The 27,015-nt window shown below is 36.9% G+C and overlaps 2 protein-coding genes across 11 annotated transcripts in view; both read left to right on the top strand.

The window, feature by feature from the left end:
* The window catches only part of tln1 (talin 1), a 61,414-nt gene extending 56,836 nt beyond the window's left edge, over positions 1-4,578 (top strand). For 2 of the 3 annotated variants that reach the window (XM_013265120.2, XM_003439498.3), the window contains exons 56-57: positions 2,470-2,595; positions 3,008-3,142. In XM_013265120.2, the coding sequence (XP_013120574.1) occupies positions 2,470-2,595; positions 3,008-3,142 (261 nt within the window). Of the gene's footprint in view, positions 1-2,469; positions 2,596-3,007 lie in introns of all 3 variants that reach the window. The other variant, XM_025909140.1, reaches the window with a different exon arrangement.
* Positions 4,579-5,592: 1,014 nt separating this feature from the next.
* tpm2 (tropomyosin 2 (beta)) lies at positions 5,593-25,374 on the top strand. Of its 8 annotated transcripts, none has more exons than XM_003439496.5 (9): positions 5,593-5,859; positions 11,048-11,173; positions 13,786-13,919; positions 14,581-14,698; positions 15,758-15,828; positions 16,633-16,708; positions 18,239-18,301; positions 18,413-18,482; positions 19,921-20,246. In XM_003439496.5, exons 1-9 carry the CDS (start codon positions 5,746-5,748, stop codon positions 20,001-20,003), a joined length of 855 nt encoding a protein of 284 aa, XP_003439544.1. In that variant the 5' UTR covers positions 5,593-5,745; the 3' UTR covers positions 20,004-20,246. The 8 variants fall into 8 exon arrangements, with proteins under 8 accessions (XP_003439544.1, XP_003439539.1, XP_003439541.1 ...); XM_003439491.5 differs by lacking the exons at positions 16,633-16,708; positions 19,921-20,246 and adding exons at positions 17,539-17,614; positions 24,770-25,374 and having other exon boundaries at positions 5,594-5,859; XM_003439493.5 differs by lacking the exon at positions 19,921-20,246 and adding an exon at positions 24,770-25,374 and having other exon boundaries at positions 5,594-5,859.
* Positions 25,375-27,015: the final 1,641 nt, after the last annotated feature.

The following is a 27,015-nucleotide window of genomic DNA, read 5'->3' as shown; positions in this document are numbered from 1 at the left end:
GTGTTTAAGGCTCAGAAATTGGTTATATAATGATAGTAAAGCATTTTCACAGGTTTGGTATAACAAATTTACCCTTGTGTAAAACTAGTGACTCTTTAAAAAGATGTAAAACCTTTTTCTTCTTGCTCAAACTCTGCTCAAAAGGATTGTTATGACCTTTTAGGTGTAACTGATGCTCGGCAGTTGCAAGACATAACAGAAAGTACAAGTATTTCCTGTCACTTCATCCACCCAAAAATACTATCTTTGAGTGTAGCTGTGAGCACATCGGCCTGCCAGCCCAACTCATATTCTCTGATCCAATCAGCAGTGGCTTATCTCCTCCTCTTTTGGACCTGCAGCTGCCACCACAGTAATTCTCATACATTTATGTCTACAAGAGCTCTGGAAACAATCTACCCAGTCCACACATAGCACTAAGAACTGGAAATATTAGCCTTGATCTATGATTACACTAGAACCATTTGCTCTTAGCTATATTCTGTATTAATGGTTTCTCTATTAAATGTTTGAATATTTCTGGAAAGAAGGATTTTTGAACTATTCTTTATTGCAGCCAGTAGTTTGGGGATAACATAGTTAATATTTTATGTACCACCTACAAAAATCTAATATTTCATATTAATTCATTTATAAGAAGAATCCTCGCAAACATATGCCACAATAACATTTTCTGTTAGCAAACGAATAAAAAGTCACACAGCATAATGTCCATTGATGATGTCTGCAATGTTGCCTTCTTGTAGTTCAGTCTTCTCAGTTTTGACTGCTTTACCTCTGGCATCACATAGCACTTCTCCAATCCGAATGACATTCTGATGTCATTGCTGTAGATCCTAGCAGTATGGATCAGTGAGTCCATGTAGAGGAGGTGTCTGATGATGGTGCCATTCTGTAATTTGAAAACAAGTTCCCACTTGACCACCTCAGAATTAGATGAACAAAAATGAGCTGTGGTAAGACTAAGAATATATTTTTAGTTTCAGGTACTATAGTTACTAGGTTTAAATGTTGTGCTTTTTAATTTACTTTTGTTTTTCCGTCATTTGGACATCAGCACAATGCAAACTGCACATCAAGCACTTGGAACTGCCAGAACATGCTACTTTCAGTTGTTCTTTTTCTAACCAACTTTTTTGGGGGGTAATTTTTGTTTTTTTAACCAACTTTAGGTTTTACTGAAGTATTGCATTACACTGATTCTCAATTCTAAACATTATTCTTATTGTGTACTAATGTAGCCATGTTTTTACACTTGCAAATATAGCTTACGGCTGTAACATTGAGAGACGTTGTTCTATTGGCTTGTGTTATTGTTGTAGTGCCACTCAGGCTGTTAAAGTTGCGAGCATTTCACCACAGCACTCGTTTCCATTGTCCATTTGCACTACATCACCTGCAGAGGAGGCAGACAATAATTGCTCAATTGACCATAATTTCTCAATTGGTCATGATAATTTGCATATTAATGATCAAGGACCTGACCTCACAATCCATTGTTCATTAAGTGAGCTAGTTTCATTCATTGTGCAAAGGTACTGTTTATAAGGTTGGGGAAACCTGCAGTCAGCTGAGACTGAAGAAGTCACTTGGATGATACCGAAACATTTCTACCACTGAAAACGTTACGTCCAGATGAACAGAATCATTTTTGGGGGGTTTTCTTACTATGCTTATGCTCCCCATTTGGGAGGATGTAATTTCAAAAGGTGGGCTCTGTGTGAAGGTACTGAAAGTGCATCAGTGCAGTGGAAACTGCACTGTAACTGCATGCCTCCAACCAAACTCATTAGCAAAGGCCACAGGCCACCTACCTACCTTAAAGACTTCGAGATTTATCCTCATGTCTTTAAGGCTAAGCTTTGGGAGTGACATGTGTTGCACCTCATTCTTCTTCTTAAGGTAACAGAATTCATAGACATAACATTTCGTGTCTAGATGATGATATATGATATTTAGACAATGAGGGAGGGAAAAGGGCTCCAAGAGAAATTTTCTGTCTGTGTGGAAGTGGATGTTCCTGGATTCAAACAGATTTACTGTGTTGTTATTTATTTATTTTTTCTCGTCTCAGCCCACTGGCTGATTCAGCCCGCTGAGCCTCAAAAGGAGAAACCTTGTCTTCATTGAGCCAAGCTGCCCAATAAGAATTGTTTGGCTTTGACTGATGTTTGGGACTGATCCTTGTTGCCTTTTAAAGCTTTCCTCCTGTGTCATGAACAAAAAAAACTGTTATGGTTTTCTGTCAGAGCCCAGTTGGACTCATTACTGCCTTTCCAGGAGTTGCTGTTTAGTAGAGAAAGGTTGATGACTCAGTTCTACATGCACCTCAAAGACTCAAATCATAGACCATTGGTTAGACATACTGAGTGTCTTTTATACATTTCTTTTATAATGTTTTCCATCTTTACTAAAGTTTAAAGCCTTTAAGTTGTGATTTGACTTTAAATCTTGTGTGTGTTTCTGCAGGCTGCTGGAAATGCTGTGAAAAGAGCCTCTGATAATCTGGTGAAAGCAGCACAAAAAGCAGCATTTGAAGAACAAGATGACCAGGCTGTGGTGGTCAAGAGTAAGATGGTGGGAGGTATTGCTCAGGTAAGTTAGAGATCCAGAGCACATAGGGTAACTACATGTAACTTCTCCTTCAGTCTCATTGTGTGTTGTAAACTCATTTGTGTTATATTTCTATATTCGTGATAAAGCACTGTCTCGTGTGTATGCGTGACTGTGAAGTGTAACAGCTGGGTAGCTTAGCAGAATGGGACTGAATTAGAAAAAGGGAGACTGGAAGTACTGACCTAGGATGGGCATGTGGCTCAGCTGTAAGCACCGCTGTTTTATAGGAAGAAAGGTCAAGTTCATATCTTTTGTATGGGTTAGGACTTAAGTGTGCGGAGGTCTGGATTAGGATGTGTTCATCTGACTGAAGTTCAGTTTCATGTGTGTGATTGTGAAACAGGTGTTTCTTAAGTGTGGTGACATGCTGACCAATTGTGTTGTGTTGTAGATCATTGCCGCTCAGGAGGAGATGCTACGGAAAGAAAGGGAACTGGATGAAGCCCGGAAGAAGTTGGCCATGATCAGACAGCAGCAGTACAAATTCCTTCCGTCAGAACTGCGGGAGGATGGCCAGGAACAGTGAGAGAATAAGTGTGCGTGTGTAGCAACATGCAGTGTCATCTTTGGAATGATAAGGACCTGTTCTCAGCTCAATTTTAAGTGGAGAAAACTATAACATATAACTATAACTGTAACATTAAACAATCTGACTTCAGTTCCACAGCAAACTGTTTCATATTTAGTTTCAAAAGTTAACAATGACGTTCGTAACGCTGATTAAGGTATCTGTACTTTTGATTATATGGTTACACACCTATCAGTATCTTTTTCTCTATTTTGAATTTTTTTTTCATCTTTGTGTGCACATGCTGTGTAAAATGGCAATCATGCCATTAAATTATGCTTGCCTTAACTGTCCTAGATATAGATATCTTATATAGGCAAGCACAATTAATGCTTCCATGACAATTATGCAGAATCTATGCAAATTTTATATGCCGTGTGTGCGAGCGTGTGTGTGTGCAGGTATGCGTGTATGTGTGTTTACAGACAAAGTGCCTTGATGTATAAGAGTTCATTGTGAAAAAGAGATCTGTGGTTGTATGACAGTAATGATATTCAATATGTTAATTGACGTACTGGTTAAACTTAATATATAAAATTAAACATTTTAAATCTGAATTTGGATAAAATAATTATACAGTGGAAAAATCATAGTGTTTTTTTTTTTTTTTTTTAAACTATGACCTTCAGAAAATGTTAAAAATATATCCTCCAGTACATTGGTATGTTTTTCTGTGTGGGTTTTTGGATTTAACCATCTACAGTATTTAGCCAGAAATCAGACTAGAGGACTCATTTGTGTTCAAATTATGAAGCCATATATTTAATTTTTAAATATCTGAGATTGTTGCAAAGAGTCCAGCACTGTCAGGATTTCTTTAAACAAATAAAGTGTTTTAAATTTATACCTTTATGTATTATGTACCAGGGACATGGGATCAGCTGTAAGTTTATACTTATATCCTAAGTTTTTAGTACTTTATATTGCTTGATTAGGATCTAGTAGAGAAAAATTATGAATATATTTTTGCAATTACACAGTGAAATAGAGTGTATTTGCAACAGGAATATTTGACATTAAATTGACTGTATTTGGATGCTTAGTGGTTATTGACTTCCTCCTATGATATGTTATCTGTGGGATTTTTCTAAAGAATTCCTGTAACTGAAAAGGAAATGATCTGAGTTATATATTGGCATTTTATATGGATGAACACAAAAATAGATTATAAGATGATGATTTAAATCTGCCCTTACGTTGGCCTTTTGTCTTTTGCATATTATTTGCATATTATTTTTAGGATAGCTAGAGCAGTATGCAGTATAACATACAAAGCCTTTTTAAAATTTTGTGCACATTTTGACTAATTATAATGCTCATTCACATTAGTACCGATGATGGACACTGTAACTGTGATTTATATTCAATAAAGACAGTGTTTAAAGAGATGTTGACATTTGTTGTTTAACAGTTTGTTTGTCCCAACATCAGACATCATGTTCCTAAAAGGTGAAAACTCAGTGTTATACAGTGGAGAATCTATAACACAGCTTGCATTATTTTCAATAAATATATTTAAACAAAATGTGTTTGGAACTATATTCTCTATATAGTCTTTCCCCTCACCCTCAACCAGTCAGAGACTGCTTATGCTAGATCTACTTTTCCTGTTAAAACTTCTTCCCTTCATCCTCCCTACCATTGCCAAGTGCTTGTTTAAAGGGCTTCTTTACTTTACAATGCAAAACACCTTTAGACAATTGTTGTGAACTGAAACTACAAAGTAAATAAAGCTGAACTAAATGGATATTAGCCACATGTCTCACTAGTTACCGTATTGCCTCTAAATAGCAGTAGTGACTGTATAGCTTGCAAAACTGTATCTTGTACGGACTAACACATTGTTAAATCATCTCACTTTAACTGAAATCATCACACCCAACTGCACTACAAAGCCCTTGTGGGGACTTTCTCAACTCTGATTAGAAAGTAGGACCTCCTCATTTATACAGATAAGTAGAAATGGAGACTCAATAAAAATAAATGCTTTGGTTCAGCTACCAGTTTTCCCAGATTGTAGGTATGCTAATACGGTCTTACACTATATCAGTTTCCTTCTGTCTGCGCGTTATAGTCTTTCTCTCTTTGTGTTTTAACTTTAATTTTTGGATTTTTGTGTTTTCAGTATGTCACATATGACCCATTCACTTGTGGGCTTTTTTGTTTGTTTAATTCAACGCCTTTAATATTTTAATTGGTAATTTTCGGACTGGTACTACTTTTTTCATCTCTAAACGTTTTAGATCAGTGATTTGCTTTGTTACCTTTGCTGATGTCCCAGTGGTCGGGGATAGTCTTGATTTATTCTCACATACTGAACACACACGTCAGACAGCCTGCACAACTTTCAGTGCCTAAACATGGTCAACGATTCGTACGGATCCAAAGTGGGAGAAAAAAAGGAGTGCGTGGGCTCGTACTGCTGTCATTCCATCCTCTCTTGCTCTCTTGAACAGCTTCACAGAGACCCTCCTGTTCTCCTGTCACGGACCGTTGCCTGTGTCTGTTCCGAAAGCTGGGCGCAGTTCTCTTTCTGTTTAGCTCACAGACACTGAAGAAACATGGAGGCCATCAAGAAGAAAATGCAGATGCTGAAGCTGGATAAGGAAAACGCTATAGACCGGGCAGAACAGGCTGAAATAGACAAAAAAGGAGCAGAGGACAAATGCAAACAGGTATAGGAAGGACCTACGCTTCACCTCACAGGCAGCTCATCCTCTCACCATTACAGATTGTATGCTACCTCCACAAGTGTAGTTTAAAATATACTTACATACAGTGCATATGAGCTGTTTATTAATTGAACACTTTTAAACGTTTCAACGTAAATATAATAGGGAAAAAACATAAAATAAATACCTTAAAATACATACAGAACCATATAAAAATAATTTAGAAGAAGTGCTGAAAAGTAAAACCCGACATAGTTTTAAATGGGCGAAAGGTTTGACGTGAAATGCACCTTAAGAGTTTCAATGCGTTCTATACCAGTTGATGTTGATATCGGCCTGTTATAATTTACCCGCACCCATTTATACATAACTCAATATGTAAAATGTACTGTAGCTTTTGGCTGCTAAAGTTGATTTTTCTTATCACTGTTTGATGTATACTGCTGACACTTCTCATTCAGACTATTCTTTGCTTGTGCCTTTATGTTTTGGCATTTAACGTCAATGTTTGGCACTGTCCATAAAAAAACGAGTCTAAGACACTTTTTGATCTTTTATTTCACTTTTTTCTATTTAGTTGTGCTCCCCTTTCTTTTCTTTTACTTTATTAAGTGATTTTGTTTTCCAGTATTGTATTTATTTTATTGAACTCTTGTATTTCAATTTGATATAGGTTCTGTTTAATGTTTCGGCTGCTGTGACACATTTTCCAAATGTAGAGATAGTATATCCTGTATTATCTTTGTCTTCACTTGAAACTTTATATTTCCATAGATATACTTTATGTTTATTTAAAATCAGAAAAAAGTGCACAAATATTATAACCAAAATACATTTTAAGTTTCCAAAGTGAGAGTATTTCTTATATGCTAAAATTATTTCGTGATGGATAATTTTACAGGGTGTCTGCTTATATCTGATATCACTGACAAAAGCTGCTTGTTCTGTAATTTAACCTGATCATATACAGTTCAGCTCAGTCAGTGACAAGATCAATGTCTCAGGTTTGAAAAGGCAATGATATAATATGATATGCAGTTAAATGTATTTATATATAACTACAAAACTAAACATGACAAGTAACTACAACTAAAAAAGCAAATACAAAATGTCTCTCTTTTTTTGTTCAAAAAAGTATAGTGACATACTTTGAACTAATTCAGATTTTTTTTTATTTTAATTTGATGATCAAGGTTTAGGAAAATCAGAAATCCAGTATCAAATTATTAGATTATTATTTTAAATCAATACAGAAACATTCAACTTCTGAAAAGTATGTTCATTTACACTTTATTCCTGGTTGGGACTTCTTCACAACAAGTTACTGTATGAGTGCAGTGCATAGAGGCAATCAGCTTTGATAGATTTGATGATGGCCTTTAGCTTGTCTGTGTTTTTAGCTTTTGTGTTTCTCATCTCTTCCTGTTGACAATACCCCACAAATTGTTTATGGGGTTCAGGTCAGGTTACTTGGCAGCTATTTCAGTGCTATAATAACAAATCATTTGGAAGGAGTTTTGGCATTGTGGACACGTGTTAATAATGAAATCAGTATTTTCATAATGCTTGCCAACAGATAGAAGCACAAGGTTTTCTAAAATCTTCTGGTGGACTTCTGAGTTGACTCAGACTACAACAAAGTAGAATTTAACTGTCAAGCTTCAGTGACAGAGCATTAAGACCCATCAGTGTCTATTCTTTTTCTTTATTCTTTTTTTTTTTGTAGATTCAGTTAAAGCAAGGGAAACAGATCATGTTTTTCTGACAGCCTGCTAGTAGCAAAGTTCCTAAAGATATACATTTAAACTGGTTCTTTGATAAGTTGTCTGTTATGTGTAGACAGAACACTTAGTCATGTTGCTTAAAAAACAAACAAAAAAAGTCACTGAAAATGGTCATTTACAAGGACTGAACTGAAAGTGACTGAAAAAGCAGCAAAAGCAGTCTGGCTTTCTAGAAATCAACAGCTGCAACGTTAAAGCGATATCACATCAACAATTATGATTATGAATTACGCTATCAGCCAGATTTAGATCTGACACATCTATGTCAAAATTATGTCTAAACAATAAATATGTCAATTGATTTTCATCTTAAAATTTTAAAACTGACTTATGTACTTGCAACTCGCTATAATTTCATAAGAATCAGAACACTGTTCATTTTAAATGTCTGAAAAGGAATATTTGATGAATGATTATGTTCTCTAGGTACATTGTTCCATCAAGTACAAAACATTTTTAGACTACAGAATGTTTAAACCAAAATAATATACCACACCAGTATTTAAGCACCACCACCAATATTTAAGATCCCATTCTGTGGTCCCAGTTAAGCTATTCAGATTGGCTGATGTTTCCAGTTGGGTTTAATATATAATTTAATTACCATATCCCATACTTTCTGACAATATATGATTAAGCCAGCATGCAGCACATAAAAGCGTTCAGTTTTTCAGTTAACATCAATAGATTCAATTCAGTTTAGTTTAAATGTATTTATATAATACCACAAGGTGGTTTATATTTTAAAGTAGATGCCCTACAATATATCTGTGTAGGTTCTCAGTCATCCAGGTCATGGTAATCTAAGGACCTTGGAAACAAAAGTGACTGGACTTCTTTAAGTTTTTTGAAGATGTTTCACCTCTCATCCAAGAAGCTTCTTCAGTTGTAAGAATGGTGGAGAGCCCCAGGTACTTAGGGCCTAGTGGAAGTTGTCCCTTAAGAAGGGCATTGACCCACTCTTGATCATGATCCTCATCACAAAAAGGCTGTGGGTTATATCAGCAGAGATTTTGGGAGATTTTGGTGAGACCTTGCCTCACCCTATCATGTGATTTATTGAGATCAACTGACACAAGATGTGAGTGGGCGTTAAGGCACCTTGGAAGGGATCTCAAAACTGGATTATAGGTGGCAGACAGTGGGTGTCACAAGCCACCACCTCTGTTCAAAGATGGTTGTTTACAATGGACATAGATTGTTGGTGTATTGAAAACCAAACCCCAACAATCAGACAATCCCTCATTACCAAAGAATTGTCGAGAGTGGGAAGGAAAAACTCCTTTTAAACAGAAAGAAATCTCCAGCAGAACCAAACTCAGGTTCTGCCATCTTCCATGAGCTATTGGGGGATGAAAAGGAAGGAGAAGAGAAAAATAACTATGGGAGGCAAAGAAGTACTTATTGCATAACTAAGGAATGATTCACTATCACCTAATTCATCCCTAACTATGTGCTTTATCAAAAAGGAAACTCTCAAGTAATCTTAAAAGTACAGAGGTGGTTCCACAGGAGAGGGGCCTGATACCTGAAGGCTCTCCTTCCTATTTCCCTTTCAGAAATTCTAGGAAACACGAGTAAGCCAGTAGCTCACAAAAAACAGTTTACTCAGTCTACATGTGATTCCACTATTTTCCATTCAAAACTGACTGCTTTTTCCAACTCTTGAACACATGAGAAAACATTCATATTTTATTGTTTTGAGAAACATCCGACAACGCAGTGAAATTCCTGTATGGCTTATAGTCTCTCTGGTGTAGTTCTTTTGTGTATTTCTCAAGATCACATAGCAATCTCTTAACATATAGCAACCATTCAACTATGCACCAGCTATCATAGAAATTATTCCCAGAGGATCCCAGCTTGCTATCACCATCAGCTCTACCTAGAACCAATGAAAATTTCCATTTCTATTTCTACATCTAAGTAACTCACCTTTGAATTGTCACAGTTTTTAAGAGTCTATCAAGGCTGTTGGCTTGGTTACCACTATGACAGGAACTATAGGACTGCCAAATGCTATATGTGAGTATCAGGCCTTAGATGGCTGTGAGAGGCTGTCAGAAGAGATATTTAAAGCACATTTGTACTAGGAACACTGTTGTCAGGCCACATCACTGTCATTTGCAACTGGCTTTTTATAGTCCTGAAAGCTTCTGTTGGAAAAGGGAATCTGGTTGTTAGATTCGGATTTACCGTTGGGGGTTAAGAAAAAAGTGTTTTCTTCTCTTAAGAATATGCACACAGATTTTACACCAATCCTCTAACTAGATCATTAGTAGAGTGTTACAAATTACAAGGGCTTATTTTATAAGGAGCATGAATCAGAATTGTGTAATGATCTACTTGTTAGACTTGTGTTGGATTTGATAGGCATCTGGGGTTGGTGGTTACTGTCACTGTTTGTATGCTGTTGCTGCACACAGCAACTTGGTCAAATAATATTTGAGACACTGGATAGCAAATAATTTCTTTTGTCTTTTATAAGTGAAGACAGTGTTTCTTTTGAGAGCATGGATATGCTCAAAGATCCGTGTCTGTTACATTATTATCAGAGTTTTATAAATAATACAACATCATCAGGATGGTATAAAGCAACATTTCCAGTCAACATCTGCCAGTTAGATTTTGAGAATTTGGAATTTTACTGAATACAGCTCATATTCTAATTTGTTGCATAGTAATGAACTTAGGCCTAACCAAGTACATTTGTTTGCAGAGTTGTTGCTGAAACTACATTCTCACTGCGGTCAAAAGAACTGAAATGGTAAATGGCCTGTATTTGTATAGCGCTTTACTAGTCCCTAAGGACCCCAAAGCGCTTTACACATCCAGTCATCCACCCTTTCACACACTGGTGATGGCAAGCTACATTGTAGCCACAGCCACCCTGGGGCGCACTGACAGAGGCGAGGCTGCCAGACACTGGCGCTACCGGGCCCTCTGACCACCACCAGTAGGCAACGGGTGAAGTGTCTTGCCCAAGGACACAACGACTGTCCGAGGCGGGGCTCGAACCGGCAACCTTCACGATTACAAGGCGACCTCCTAACTCTTGAGCCATGATCGCCCCACTACATTTTAAAAATTGTCAGAATATTTTAAGGTCATACTACAAATCTATTACTGCTGGGGTTAAAAGAAATTAAGCTAAAATAAAACTTAAGATATTTTTTTTGTAATTTTTTGATAGCTGGTTAATCATTTCAAAAATAATGAATTAATAATGTGCCTCTCCAGCAAGGTTTATTTTTATTTGTCACATTATTGTAAACTGAATGTTTTTTAGCAAATCGATTATGAGCAATTAAATATAATAAATTTTCTGTTTTTCTTTTTAAATTTTCCCCAATGTTTCTAACTTAAAATTATTTTGTGTTCTGTGTCTTGGTATATTTGGGCTTTAGCTTGAAGAGGAGTTGCTTGCCCTGCAAAAGAAACTGAAAGGAGTAGAAGATGAGCTCGACAAATACTCTGAATCACTGAAGGATGCCCAGGAGAAGCTGGAGCAAGCTGAAAAAAAAGCAGCAGATGTAAGTGAGCATAAATGATAGTATTACTAGAGGGTGACATTGTTAAGATCACATTAATTTACTTTGTCTGGTCAAAGTGATGGTTGTTTCCTTATGTGTGCTGTCAGTCTTAAATGTTCTGTCAGTATTGAACCCGTTCACTTTAGGTAAACACCTGGGTACTGGGTTGTAACTGAAATTAGGATCATGTAGGTCATCACTAATGCTATAAAACTAGTAGCAAGTACTAGCTTCTACTATGTCTGAAATATGCACAAGCTACTTTTACAGTAAGTCGAACTTTACACTCCATCAACTTATACATATCCAAAAATCATCACCAATTCATATGATGTAAAAGCTATTTGTGCTGAATCTCCATATCACTATCATTATTTGCAGTGAACTCATTTTCAGCTACTTGAGAAAAATTATTATCAGCACACTGAGGACAATTCCAACTAATCTATCTAGTCTAAACAGTTTATTAGGCAAGATTTTATTTTGGGCAGGATGGTGGTGCAGTGGTTAATACTATGGTTAACTATTTGGAGCTTACTGGTGTAACAATCTTCAATATCTGTACAGGTACTTGAGTTACTACTATATTTAATGAGTATATATTTAACTTTCTATTCCTACAACTATAATATTTTTTGTTGGATGTATTATGTTTGACTTATGGAACAGGATTAGTAGTGAAACTGGGGCCACAATGCGTTTTATGAGAGTCACAGTCATTTTTGTGGTCTAGTTGTTTTTTTGTTTTTTTTAAGTTCTGAGTCAAAATGAGCAATGCAGGAAAGAGTGAGACCACATGCATTGGTCCTAAAAGGAGTGGAACTTTGTCTTGTCTGCAGAGTCACTGTGAGGTTTCCAAAGATGGAAAAGCATTGGAGCAATGCATTCATTTGTTTATGCTTCCTCTGCTTGTAACTGATGTTCACTCTAACATAAATACCTTTGCCTTGGGACATCAAGTTCTATTCTCAAACACATTTATGTTGTGCATGTAGTAATGCACTGTACTATATGTACTTTTATAATTTCAAATAAATAATTCTGACTTTTTACCATAATTAGTGTCTTTAAAAATGTCCTTCTTATTGACACTGAAGTCAATTTCTTACTTACATTATCTGGAGCTGTGCAACAAAATATGAGCAGTCACATTCCATGTGGTATTGCTGTACTGTTAGTATAAGGGTGAAAAATGAATCTAATCGAGGAGAATACCGTTATATAAAAATATACATTATTATAATCTATCTAAAATCTTACTTTATTACCTATGAAGGAATATTAGAAAAATTATCTGTCCAAATAACTTCTGTCATTGCTAAGCTGTGTTCCATTTACCTCTGAGGATGAGGATAGTGAACTCTGAGAAGCCTGAAAAAACAGGAATTATTTTGTTCCTGCAAGGTAGATGGTTCAGTAGCAAAACAAAACAATGCTTATTTATTTAATTTTTTTTAAAACCACTATGGAGCACATTCATTGGTAGAGCCTGTTCAACTCTCTATGCATAGAACATGTATAGATTACAATTTTTTACAGTGTTAATAATATTTATGTGCAAAACCTCCATCTTCAATTCTTAACTCGAAGATGGAAGCTCGAGTTGGAAATCCGAGTTGAACGGGCGTTCCATTTGAAAAGAGTGACTTCCGACTTCACCTGGAACGCCAACTTTTATTTTGAAACAGTAACCAGAAAACTCTTGCATTGATTCCGACTTACAGTTGCCACGGCAACGCCGTGACGCCTGCGAAAAGCTCGAAGTTGAATATTCGCAGCATGGCGACTTTGACGTCCATAGACTCTGTCAGACGGAAAATACAGACACTGCAGCAAGCGACGCATGAGGCCGAAGAACAAGCAGAGCTGCTGCGGGAAGAGGCTGACATGGAGAGGCAGGCCAGGGAAAGGGTAATACTCAGAAACACCGTCTTAAGACCGCTACACCGGAAACTGCAGTCCTCAATGAACGGCTGTTTCCCCTTTGTTTGTAAAAGGGGAAACATAACTATTTAAAATAACTGACAAATAAAAGAATTAAAATCATTTAATGGCATTATATTCTAAAATTAAACATTAAATGCAAGTCTTGCCACTCGGTAGCCATCCTGAAACTCTTTCGGGGACTTAAAAAAAGCTTCAAACATTGCTGACTTTATACGCTTCTACCACCGTCTTTGCTCATTTAATTTAATTCTCAAACCCAATAACCTATTCATCATGATTTCATTTAAAAAAAAGTCCTGCATTTTTTGGTTAAATATCACATCATTGTTTCTTTTAATAGTAACCCAATAGAAAAAAAACAAACAAACTGTAAGGAACATATCTTAGGACTCCACTTAGCAATCAGAAACAACATTTTTTTTTTTTCTTTTACCCCCGAAGCTAATAGGCTGTGGATTCAGTCTGGATGTGTAGTTACTGAATAGGTTATTCAATTGTTAATTAATAATTAATTAAGCTCCAAAATGCATATAAAATGCATGCTCTGCGAGAGGCATGCAAACTAATGCCTACTTGGAACCAGGAGAGAAGAACAGGGGGGAAAAAAACACAAAAAAGAAAAAAAAATTAATTGTGTGTGTGTGTGTGTGTGTGTGTCCCTGCAGGCTGAGGCAGAAGTGGCATCCTTAAACAGACGTATCCAGTTGGTTGAGGAGGAGTTGGATAGAGCTCAGGAGAGACTGGCTACTGCTTTGCAGAAGCTGGAGGAGGCTGAGAAAGCTGCAGATGAGAGTGAGAGGTGATGAACTTCATGTCCATTCATCTGAAATCTGAACTCTCTGTCTGTAGGAGTTAAGATGCTGTTTGCTATTTTTATGCTCCTCTTTATGAATGCTAGTTTGTTATTGAAGGTACAGTTGTTTTAGTTAAACTATTACTTTTACTCTTTTAAGCGTGGGACATGGCCTGGACTACAAATACATCCAGCCTTTTTTATAAGGCCCTCCTTGACTTTAAGTTGAGTTTTCAGCTATCCAATCCTGTACTATACAACCCAGTATTGTATTTACTATGACTATCACCATTACATTTTGAACCATGATTCAGCTCTGTCATAGTCTTTCATGACTTTAATGTAGTTACTGTACATCTGACAGCTAGCCTGAGAATAGTGAGTATAAGATTCAGAGTCAGATAACTTTATTTATCCCCGTGGGGACAATTGAGAGCATGGAGAGTGGCATATTTAATACAGAGACAAAAAATTACACAGACACACACAATGTATATATATATATATATATATGTATTTATATATACATATATAAAATTCCACTACTGTATACACTGTATACACATTATTGTACTGTATACAATACAAATTACACAGACACACACAATACATATAAAATTCCACTACTGTATACACTGCTTATTCCGTCACATTTCCTGTTATTCAGAGGAATGAAAGTCATAGAGAACAGAGCAACAAAAGATGAAGAGAAAATGGAGATCCAGGAGATGCAGCTGAAGGAAGCCAAACACATCGCTGAGGAGGCTGACCGCAAATATGAAGAGGTGGTGTATTGCTGTTTTTTTCATGGTTATTGCATGATGTCCCAGCTGGAGAAAAAAACAACAACAACTAATACTCTACACAAATTCTAAGTAGGTTCTCAGTGTATAATGAGATTACCTTAAAAAAGAAAAATGATTATACAGCAAAAAGTTGACAAAAAGTTGATTCTGTTCATCTGGACGTAGTGTTTTCAGTGGAAGAAAGGTTTTGTCACTCATCCAAGTGACTTCTTCAGTCTCAGCTGACTGCAGGTTCCCCATAACCTCATAAATAGTACATTTGCATAATGACCATTGACATTAATGGTCATTGATTGGTGGTGATGGCAATTTGCATATTAATGATCAAGGAACTGACCTAACAGCCCACTGTTCATTCAGTGGTTAGTGGTTTCAGTCATCTTGCAAAGGTAAGGTTGGGGAAACCTGCAGTCAGCTGAGACTGAAGAAGTCACTTGGATGAGTGACGAAATATTTCTTCCACTGAAACGCAACGTCCAGATGAACAGAGTCAACTTTTTAGGAATTCCTTACCTGGATGAAGGAGCATGCGTGAAGATAAAATGATGATACATTTCCAAGTTCTAATTCAGTGATCCAGTGTTTTACACAACTTGCCTTGTTCGCCCATACATACAAGCACTTCTTTCTATGTAAGTGCTTTCTATCTAACATGCACACACATTCTTAAATTAGCGAGTACGCCAAAGGATATTTGGCATGCAGACTGGAGGGATTGAACCACCAACCTTCCAATTAGCAGATGCCCTGCTATGCCATGTGAGCTACAGCTACCCCGAAGGCTTGCTGACATCATATTAAACCCTATGAATTAAGAATGGGATGTCGGTTAATATGCATTTGAAGGCAGATGGGCAAATACTTTTTTACAGCACTTGACTGAACATAGTGCAGACTCACAGTATATAATTGGTCAGTAATAGGGTCAGCAAAGATAAATACCAGAAGTTCACATAAATACAATTTTTTTACTAAGCAAAACAAGTTAACAGACTTCTTATGTTATTTGGGATGACTTAAGTGTGTGAATATCTGCAGGTTGCACGCAAACTGGTGATCCTGGAGGGTGAATTGGAGCGCTCAGAGGAGCGTGCTGAAGTAGCTGAGGCGTAAGTCAATACCTGCGCTCCAAAAACACTAGCAAGTGTCACTTACATACATACATGTTGTCATGGTAGAGATCATGTGACTCCTACCATCACAAAATAATCCTGCTTATTTGTTGTTTTAAATAATATAATTCATACCCGTAGGTCTAGATTAAATAGTAGTGGGATCTCTAAGTGTTGCATGGATGTAATGTCATAAGAATTCTCTTAACAACTGTGACTAATGATCACTGCTGTTTAATCTACCTATTCTATTTTTATCTCTGCTTTGTGTGACATAAAATACAAAAATTGCAAAGCCATGATTTGCAATTATTTGTGAAGATCAGCACAAACGCAAAGTGTTCTTGTGTGCTGTCATCATGTAGGACATAAAACTAATGACACAGAGACATGAGGGTGTACTATGAAGCAAATGTAATAGCTGCAGGCTTATTAAGCTGGCTCTTTTTTTAACCTGGCTACATCATTGTGGCAGCTTATGCTGTATACTTAAACCTCATCCAGAGGAGGTCATAGTCAGCGCTATAAATTAATACCAGTTTTAAGCACCCTGTTTTCTCAGAATAATTCAGATTTTTAACTGTAGGATTATGTAATGTACACAAACCTGTTAGATTGGGATTTTAGAGCCATAGACCCAGCTAATGCAAAGATCGTCCTGTCTACATAGTATACTTCTCTGGCTGTGTGTTGTTCTTTTTTTCTGTGTTTTTGTGAATGAATGCATGATTGCACAACCGCTGTCTCTTTGGCAACCACTGATCCTCCTCACCCCCAAACATTTTGGACTAACTCGTGCAGGAGAATGAGGGAGCTGGAGGAGGAGCTCAGACTAATGGACCAAAATTTGAAGTCCATGATGTGCTCAGAAGAAGAGGTACTTACTGTATTAACTCCACTGAGGTCTAATTGTGACCTGCTGTCTTGTGCTCCTTTGACCTGCAGCCTCTTTACTTCTCCGTCTATGTTTTCTACATTTCCCTCTTATACTGCACTTAAGTGCTGCTGATATTCTACTTTTTTCTTAAAAATAATAAAACCAGCAAGAATCCATCCATCCATCTATACAATGGTGCTTAAAGTATTGTTTTTTATATTTCAGAATAAAAATTAACAGAATTATATAAATAACACTGAAATTGTGTTTCCTCCCATCAGTGTATTGTTTGTCATCTATTAATATACCTTTAAGGAAATTAGTCAAGTCTTTTAAAATGAAACAATACATTTATTTTATTTAATTTAAATATTTGTTAGTAGAGACACTAGCCTTATGGCCTTGTCACTCACTGGTTAATAAAGACAAAGCACCACGAGACAGATCAAGACATTATTGGTATCTGTCTGTTGGTAGGTTTATAGGCACATTAAAAAGTAGATTTTTTTTTTTTTTTTTTAATTTCTCTATCTTTATTCTACGCAGTTAGGGACTTTAAATACCTTGCATCCATGCTTGCGACCAATTTAGATTTACCAGTTAAGCTAACGTGCATGTCTTTGATCTGTGGAAGGAATACCTGGAAGAAATCGATCAAAGACCATGCACGCTCTCTCCAAAAACAGATTCTAACCAAGAGCCTGACGGTTTTTGTTATAAGTCTTCTAGTCTCTCATTAGTCACTGTCCGAGTTTAATCTCTTCTGCTATTCTACCTTTCAAGTCACTACTTTCTCTTCTTTTGCTTTTCATCTTTCTTACATTGGTCAGTAAATCAGGTGATCTTGAGGAAGAGCTGAAAAATGTCACCAACAACTTGAAGTCACTGGAAGCACAGGCTGAAAAGGTACAGTAGCAGCTGAGGGGTATTTAGCCTGAAGAGTAGCCAGTCAGATTGTATATATATGAAATATAACCTGTAAAAATGCTGTAAAATACCTGTAAAAATATAACCTGTAAAAAAGAGGGACCAGTCACTCAGCCTCGGCCTCAAACAAATCTAAAGACATCAAGAGAAACGCTATATCCATTCAATAAAACACATTTGTAGTTTGCTATGAGGATACAGACACATAAACAGTCCACAAATAAATGAAACTTTGTTTCAAGTTCAGCGGCATACAGCAAAATTGAATTAAATGACATAATGGAAATTGTCATGATGACAATTATTTGATTTGTGTCCATTTCCATTTTTAGTTTTAAATTTAAGTTTAAACTGAATAGGTTTCCATGTCTCCCGCATCTTTTTGATTGAAACACACCACTGAAAATTAGAATCAGCTATAATTTTATCCACATGGTTAAAAGTTAGAGATAAAGCCTGGGAAAACAGATGAAAAATACTTACATAAAGTACTCAAACTGCTGTTAAGATTTTTTTTTTTAAAAGGCCAACTGCACTCATGAAATGGAAATGTTGTTTAAACACACTTTGTGAAAGTTTGTATGTTATTTTTTTATATTTCAGTACTCTCAAAAGGAGGACAAATATGAAGAAGAAATAAAAGTTCTTACTGACAAACTGAAGGAGGTAAAGTTTTTCCAGTCTAGTTTTATTATTATTATTATTATTTTTGTTGTATACTTAGACTAATTATGATATATGGAGTAAGCTGATGCTTTGCTGTGGTTTGGATTCCAGGCTGAGACCCGTGCAGAGTTTGCAGAGAGGTCTGTGGCCAAGCTGGAGAAGACCATTGATGATTTAGAAGGTAGTCCACACACACCTCTTATCTCTGCCAGTACTTCCACTAACATGTCTGCTCAGTGTCCCTCAGTCACACAGTTTCACTTATGGGGTGTTGTAACTGAACTGGCACTTTGTTGGACAGCTGTGCTCTGCACTTACAATTTCCTGAATAAAGCCAATGATGAGTGGAAGGACCAAATTCCTCTAATCCAGTTATGGTGTCTTTGCTTAATTTTAATAGCTTAATTTTGAAACCTGGGAAATGCCTTGTACTTAGTTAATGCACTTGGCAATCATTCTGCATGTTCTTACCTACAACATTTGTAGTAATACAGCAACTATGAGAAATGCCACTAAGAAAAAAAGCAAGAATATTTTTTACACCTTAATGAAAATGGACTTTAATTATCTTTTTTTCCCTTAATAATTTAAATCATCATTTAAAAGCTGCATATTTTATCTTTGGATGATGGGATAGCCTTTATTTGTCAGTTGCAGTTGCCCACAACCGAGATGACAGACCTTGCCGACCGTACATACAATAAACAAATATCACATTGGGGAGACAGGTCAGGCTAGATAGCAAAAGAAAAACAGTGAAATGTGTAACTCAAAAAGGTAACCCAGGAGAAAAAGAATGCACAGATATCATCACCCCCAGGTATTTACCCAGGTTAATTTTGTTTCTTGCATATTTCACACACTTACATGTTTCAGACCAAACAAACAAATACTTTTTCACAGCACAATATGCCACAGTGAAGGTAGTTTGCTAGCAAAATGACTAGTTTCAAAACTTGGATGTTGTTGCTATATTTGTTCTTTTTTTTTTTCTTTTTGAGGATTTTCTGCCTTTATGCCATTCATGGTGGTATGCACCCACACCTAAGCATTCAGATATCAGTTTGACTGTTTCCTAAGATTTCTCTTACCCTAATGCTGATAGAAAAACATATCCACACATCTTTGTGGATTTAGAAACAGATAACAGTGTCTTTGTACATAAACACAACATTGAAAACATTGTTGTTAAATGATGTAGACTGTTAACATGGTGTTCTGTGGTTGTAGTTCTGATATGTGAATTCACTAATTATTTTCATAACAGTTGTTGAATGAAAATAGTTTGATCTTGGTTTGAAGTGCTTGCATTGATACTTATCCTGGTGTCTGTGGTATCAAGGCCAACCAATAACTCCAGTTATTTGTTCAATTTGTATCTTTTCCTTATTAATCAAAGTCAGGGATGTTGGCATTTGCTTGACTAAGCTCAGGTTTAGCTGTCTGTTGTCTTGGTGAGCTGAAGTAACAAGTTGATGTGATGGCATTAACACTTGTGAATCGGTATGAAGATTTACAGTTTAAACTATTTTCTTTTCTTTTTCCTGTCTTCCTACCTCTATCCAATCTCTGTCTCTCTGTGTGATTAATTGTTTCTGTGTCTCAATATCCTCCTTTAGATGAAGTATATGCTCAGAAGCTGAAGGGCAAGGCTCTCAGTGAGGAGCTGGACCTGGCCCTCAACGATATGACTACACTGTAGAAGTTGTCTTACTTCTTCGCTGCCCCTCTTTCCTGTCTGAACTCTACTGCCTGTTTGCTGTTCTTTTTCTCCACTCCACAGTGCTACTGTGTGGTAAAAGAGTAAGCTATTTCACAGGACTGGTCTTTTTTAAAGAAGAAAGTTGAGCTACTATGTTGCTGTCCTCTCTTTAGCAAAACATTAGTTAAGCAATTTTGTTTCGTCTTTCCTCTGTAATAAAGCTGTCTTCACTTCACCACTTTCTCTCAGTTTTCCTTGTCAGTCTTCTACTCATTGTCAGTTAATTTTGTAATTGTGTGTGTATTTAACCCAGTCATGGGATGGCCACATCAGTGTATTCTTAGTGCCTCTCCCAAGCACTAAATGGGGATGGTTCCATCAGGAAAGGCATACATCATAAAGCTTTGGCCAAATCAAATATGCGGATCATCAGTCCTCATTAACACTGACTGCTTCCGGTGCACTTGGCCAACGGTTTGCTGGTGGAATCTGTAAATGGTAAATGTAATTTGACTGATTCTTACATAGCACTTTTCTACTCTCCTGGAGCATTCAAAGCACTTTATACAACACGCCACATTCATCCATTCACACAAGCACTTTTTTTTATGCTTTTAAGTGCTTTCTATGGATGAAGCATTTCTATCGATGGATGCATTGGATATTTGGCATGCACACTGGGGGAGCCTGAGCTACAGCCACCCTTGTAATATGTGCTACTGTTGGCCGAGAAGAAAAGGAACAGAGGGATAAAGCATGATAGGAAGCAGTGAGAAAGAAAGAAAGGCAGGAAGGAGTATGTTTGTGAGCTGGCTGATACAATGGAGAAAATGAAGTTATGATGTGATAGGATGTGTAGAGAACCTGTTCCCAGTTATCCAATTCCTTGGAATCATTAGTCTGCCTGTCTATGAGTCCCGCTTATTGGTTCTTGCACTCTCGCTATGATCAGCTGATTTCAATTCGTGTGTCAGAGGAGGAAAAGAGCGGCGTAGTTTACAGCATATGGACATGTTACACAGTATTTTTCTTAAAGAAGAAAGGATGAGAATGTGATTGTAAAGTGGAGACTACTCCATGACAAAAACAACTGCCTTATACAGTTAACACAACTTCTGCTCTTAGCAAGCACCTGCACAAACAGCATGCTAATGCTAAGCTAGCCAAGAAACCAGAGTGACATTGAAGCTGAGTAAATGCTGACCCCTATCATGGCTGCGATGGCAGACGTGTAAAGGTGAAGTGAGGACCCTAGTGCAGGCAGCGGTTGGTATGAGGAGTGAGTTTATTTAAGTGGAGATGGCAGGGACAGGGACTAAGAAATAACTAAACTGGAAAAACCTAAACACGTGAAACTGAATTCAAAACTCACAGGATAACATGCAGAGCAACTCAGGGAGACATCACAGACAGCCCAGCAACCAGTAGGAGAAAACACAGCGCTTATATATTCACAGGGGCAATCAGGGAACCGGAGACAGGAGGGAAACACAGCTGGGAGAAATCAGAACTGATGAGACAAGGAAGCAAACCAGAATACACTTAAACAACACACAGACCTTCAAAGTAAAACAGGAAGTACACAGAGACATCCTGGAGGGAGAAAGAGAACATGGAGGAGCACATGACGGGATGAGGAAACACAGAACACAAAGAGTGGGAACAAAGGACAATACTCACATCACCATATCCACTTAGACACACAGAGGGAGTCACAGGGGTCAGCTACACAGAAGGAAAATTACTAAACAAGAAACACAAGAAACTAGACCCTATAGAATAACTAAAGACTAACACTGAGGACTTAATACATAATTCAAAATGACAAAAACACAGGAAACTTAAAACACTGAGTCGAAAAAACCCAGGACCCTGACAACCCCAGAGTAACATGAGAGTAATAAGTAGTATAACAAATGTCTTTCTCCTGGGTGTAAATAAGTAACATAATGCATTACTTTTAAGAAAAGTGTTCTGTGTAATATGTGTAATAACTTTTTTAACAACACTGATCACAACTGGGAAAACATGCACAAATATTTGATCACGCAGCATATAACTGATTTGCATGAATGTAATGTCTTTGATATGCTGCTTAGAGATGGTGGTGACTCTCAAAGTGGAGCCAATGACAATCGTTAAGGGAACAGATATGGAATCTAATCGATAAGTGATATTGATAATGTCGGTGAAGGTTCTCAGTCATCCAGGTCATCGGCATCTAAGGAGCTTGGAAAGAAACGTGTCTGGATTTTTTAAAGTTTCTTGAAGACGTTTCACCTCTCATCTGAGAAGCTTCTTCAGCAACTGGTGGAGAGTCCCATATTTTTAAGCCCTATCATAGGGATGGGAATTGATAAGAATTTAGTGATTCCAATTTCATTATCGATATCACTTATCAATTCAATTCCTTATCAATTCCCATTGGCTTCACTTTGAGAGTCACCACCATGTCTAAGCAGCATATCAAAAACACTACTGTGTGGTCAAATGTTTGTGCATGTTTGAGGTATTTTTCCTCTTGGCTGTGATCAGCGTTGTGGTCATTACTCAAAAAAAGCAACTCAAAAAGTAAAAAGTTATTACAAATATTACACAGAACACTTTTCTTAACACTAATGGGAGAAAGACCCTTTTTTTTCTTCAAGGAGAAAGACATTCATTATACTACTAGTTACGTTACTTTCATGTTACTCTGTAAATAATGATAATATAAACTGATAATATAAACCTACAGAGCCAAATGAGGACACACATATCATCTTTCTCTTAGTATTTAGGTATGAACACAAAGCCGACAGCATAAATAATAGATACAAACCAGCAAAATGAGACTTTAAAACGATTGTCATGGTGATTCTACCTTATAAACATGAACGGGTAGAAACTGAGTTTGTCACCTGTTGAAGTACAGCAGCGATTGGCTTGAACACAAATGTTGGCTCACCTCATCACGGTGCTGGGCTGTGGTCAGCATTTACTCGGCTTTAGCATCACTCTGGGTTCTTGGGTAGCTTAGCATTAGCATTGCGAAGAGCCAAACTTATGTAAACAGTATGATGCAGTCGTTTCTGTCCCGGAGCAGTCTCCACTTTATCATCTGACTCTCATCCTTTTGTGCAATAAAAATGAAATTAATATCCATATTTCACTGTAAACTGCGCCACTATTTATGAACTGAAATCAGCAGATCATAGTGAGTGTGCAAAAACCTATAAGCGGGCTCAATAGAAAGGCAGACGAATGATTCTCTATTATGTGACTTACTGAGCTCAAATGGCCCAAGATGTGAGAGGGCGTTAAGACATCTGGGACGGGATCTCAACACTGGATTATAGATGGCAGACAGTTGGTGTCGTCAGCCACTACCTCTGTTCAAAGATGGTCGTTCACAGTGGACATAGATGGCTTCTTTCACTCCTCTTTCAAACCATCTGTCTTCTCTGTCCAGGATGGCTGTTCTTTGTTGTGCCATGCGTTTATGAAGTGGCTTCTTTAAGTTGCTTGAAGACGTTTCACCTCTCATCCGGGAACCTTCTTCAGTTCTAAGGTCAAATGGTGTCCCAGATTTAAGTCCTAGGGGAGTGTCCCCCAAGGGGGTCATGAACTCCCCGTTGATCTTCTACCCAAACACATGAGCCAAGGTGTGAAAACGGGTGTAGGTCACAATCAGCCAAGGTTTCGGGTGAACCCGCTGTGAAACCTAGCCCCACCCTATCATGTGATTTCCTGAGGTCAAAAGGCCCAGGATGTGAGTGGGCGTTAAGGTGTCTGGGAAAGGACCTCAAAACTGGATTACAGATGGCAGACAGTTGGTGTTGTAAACCACCGCCTCTTTTCAAAGATGGTCGTTCACAGTGGATATAGATGGCTTCTATCACTCCTCTTTCAAACCATCTTTCTTCTCGGTCCAAAATGTTAACATTGGTGTCCTCGAAAGAGTGACCTTTGTCCTTTAGATGCAGATGGACTGAGTCTTGTCCCATCGAGGTGGCTCTTCTATGTTGTGCCATGCGTTTATGAAGTGGCTGTTTGGTCTCTCAAATGTAGAGGTCTGAGCATTCCTTGCTACACTGTACAGCATATACTACGTTGCTAAGTTTGTGTTTAGGAGTCTTGTCTTTGGGATGAACGAGTTTTTGTCTGAGTGTGTGGCTGGGTCTGAAGTACACTGGGATGTCATGCTTGGAGAAGACTCTCCTGAGTTTTTCTGATAAACCGGCAACATAGGGGATGACAATGTTGTTGCGTTTATCTTTCTGATCCTCCCTATATAGCCGGGGTATCTGAAATAAAATTAGTGTGTTATTTCGATGTGATTTGTGAGCAAGTAAAGCCGAAGTATAAAACAGAATAAACTATAAGTAAGATAAGTATAAAAATGTGTTTGTAGTTAATATGGGAAAATACATGTACTGAGTTGCGTCTAAAAATCTATATTTCAGCAATCTGTATTTCATACCATAGCCTACTGTATATAACCTGTAGGCTATACAGCAGGCTTTATTTTACTATAGTAGGCTATAGTAAAAATAGATTAAAATTAAAAAATAAATTAAAACATGTTTTGTGTTTATTTATCAGGAGCATTTCCTTTAATTTCTTTTGATTCTTGAACACCAGTTTGACTCAACTATTCTATTGTAAACCTAACACAAAGGCTATGCATAAAAACTTTGCATTTGAGAGCAACTAGATTTTCTACATATTCATCATAGACAGGACATTAATTTGGAAGCTCACTTGTGTCTTCTTTCCAACTCTAGAGAAACTGGCCCACGCCAAAGAAGAAAATCTGGACATGCACCAGGTATTGGACCAAACCCTTCTGGAACTCAACAATTTATAGTGATCTTTACAGAAATCTGTGAACGACAGCCTGAATGAAAGCAGGAGGAAATACCAGATTCATCTTTAATAAAACTCCCAGGCTGCATCTCTAAAATAAAGGAAATGTGAGGGTTTCTATTCATGTAAATCTAAAGAGCAAGCAAGAAAAACATCTTTTGCAGTGAATGCAAAACTTCAAAATAGCTTACATATTGTCAAAACTTAAATCATTAATAAAATGAAATGAAATTAGAACATCAATCATGGAAACCGCTATATTAAAAAAAACATTTATGCATCACAAGACATACAGTATGTGCACTGTCACTGAAATTAAACTGATAGTAAGATCTAAGATGGGTTTCTTTTTTAATAAAACAAACTATGAGATCAGAAGGTTATAAAGTATTTTTACTTTCATTTCTTGACATGGAAGAAATGTCACCTCTTCATCTTGCCTTTGTTACTTTTCATGCTTTATTCTTTATATGGAGATTTGGATACTGATCCCTCAATAAAAAGCCAATATATGGACATGTTAGTTTTGTAATTGTAATACTTTATTTCACAGGTCTGGAAATGTCATGGTAATACACACACAAACATGTGAGTGTTTGCTGCTGTTGTCATAACCACCACGCCTTCAGTCAGACATTGAGTGAACTTGGGTTTGGAATACAGCATGGGTCTGAAATAGCAGGATAGTTAATCAAAAAAAAAAAAATCTATGAAGTGTAAATTCTGCACTAAATATCCTTCTAACACTAAGACTTGATTTAGGCTTCTGCAGGAAATCTACATCATAACTTACATAGTACCGGAAAACCCTTTCCCCCTACACCACAACCTGTTGAAGGCTCAGAATTAAAGCACCAGAATACAAAAGCATGAAGTACAGAGACGAAAAAAAAAATCTCTAGAGAGCTGATCGGCCTGGTGATATCCTCCATTTGAGTTGTGGAAAAAGCAAAAATGTGAGGACCTTCCACATGCCATGAATTCTTCTGTTTTTACAGACAAATTGCATATTTTATCATAGAAAATCTCCTGGTCAGTCTTTTCAAATATTCTGTGTAAAATCATATATTTCATCATATTAAGCCTTGACCATGTGGTCAGCTATCTGAGCCTTAAAATTGACTGGATGGAGACCTTTTCACTTCACAAAAAAAACAAAAAACCCCAAAACCATCTCTTTTTAAACCATCTGTACTTCTCTTTTTCTTTCTTTTTAAACACAAAAATAGACTTAAAATTGACTTCAAAAACAGAATTGCCTGAACAAGTTGAAATTCATTTTAGATTTTCTCTAACACATGGTATTTAAAGTATACAGGTTCAAATATATAACTCACTTAAATCTTTAATAAGTTGTGCTGAACATTGTACAATGTCTTCTAATTTGATATGACCAAACTTCTCATTAGTGATAACAATTGACTACAACTGATAGTTTCTTTTTGCCAGCATAAACATTTGTTTGACCAACAGTGTTGGTCAAGTTACTTGAAAATAGTAATTAGTTACTAGTTACTCCTCCAAGAAAGTAATCTGGTTACTTTACTGATTACATACTTAGTTACTTTTTAAAAAACATGATACACAACCTGAATACGTTATAAAGCAATAGACCTTTCAGACCTATTTTTCTGCATAATCCATCATAAAATTAAATCAAATGAAAAAAGTATTTTTAAAAATTGTTTTATTAGTTTTAATCTTTTAGCATTATGCACATTGCATCAAAGAAATTAAATTATATGCAACAGAAATTTGTTTAACATTTAAACCTATTTTCTGCATATTCCAGCATATAAAATAAAATAATTTATTGTGTTTACACACACCCTTTCAGATAGATGCGAGTAAAACACAGCAAAATAAATAAATAAAATCAAAGATTCAGCAGTACCAAATCCTGTCGCTCTTAAATCCATTTTCACCTGTTTATCAGGAGTGGGGCTGGTGGAGGTTTGCCTGGTGCTGCAGCGGTCATGTCAGAGGGGCGGATCCGGGGATTTCTCTGTGAATTTCACATTCCCGTGGCAGCGTGCTAGGCGCTTGCTCAGATTTGATGTAAAATTTTTTGCTGTAGAAACAAGTTTTCTTCCCACACAGAGTAGAATATTGCCTAAGGCAAGCAGTAAAATGTAAAAAGCATAGGTCCAAGTATGGAACCCTC

This window comes from Oreochromis niloticus, linkage group LG7 (assembly GCF_001858045.2).
Source record: "Oreochromis niloticus isolate F11D_XX linkage group LG7, O_niloticus_UMD_NMBU, whole genome shotgun sequence".
In the NCBI taxonomy this organism is placed as follows: domain Eukaryota; kingdom Metazoa; phylum Chordata; class Actinopteri; order Cichliformes; family Cichlidae; genus Oreochromis; species Oreochromis niloticus.
The sequence above is the reverse complement of the archived record's forward strand: the minus strand, read 5'-3'. Positions and strand labels throughout refer to the sequence as shown.

Coding starts and splice junctions, on each gene's coding strand:
- tpm2 (XM_003439491.5), top strand. CDS start 5,746: ATGGAGGCCATCAAGAAGAAAATGCAGATGCTGAAGCTGGATAAGGAA. Junction 15,829..17,538: donor CGTGCTGAAGTAGCTGAGGC/GTAAGTCAATAC, acceptor TACATTGGTCAG/TAAATCAGGTGATCTTGAGG. Junction 18,483..24,769: donor GACCATTGATGATTTAGAAG/GTAGTCCACACA, acceptor TTCCAACTCTAG/AGAAACTGGCCCACGCCAAA.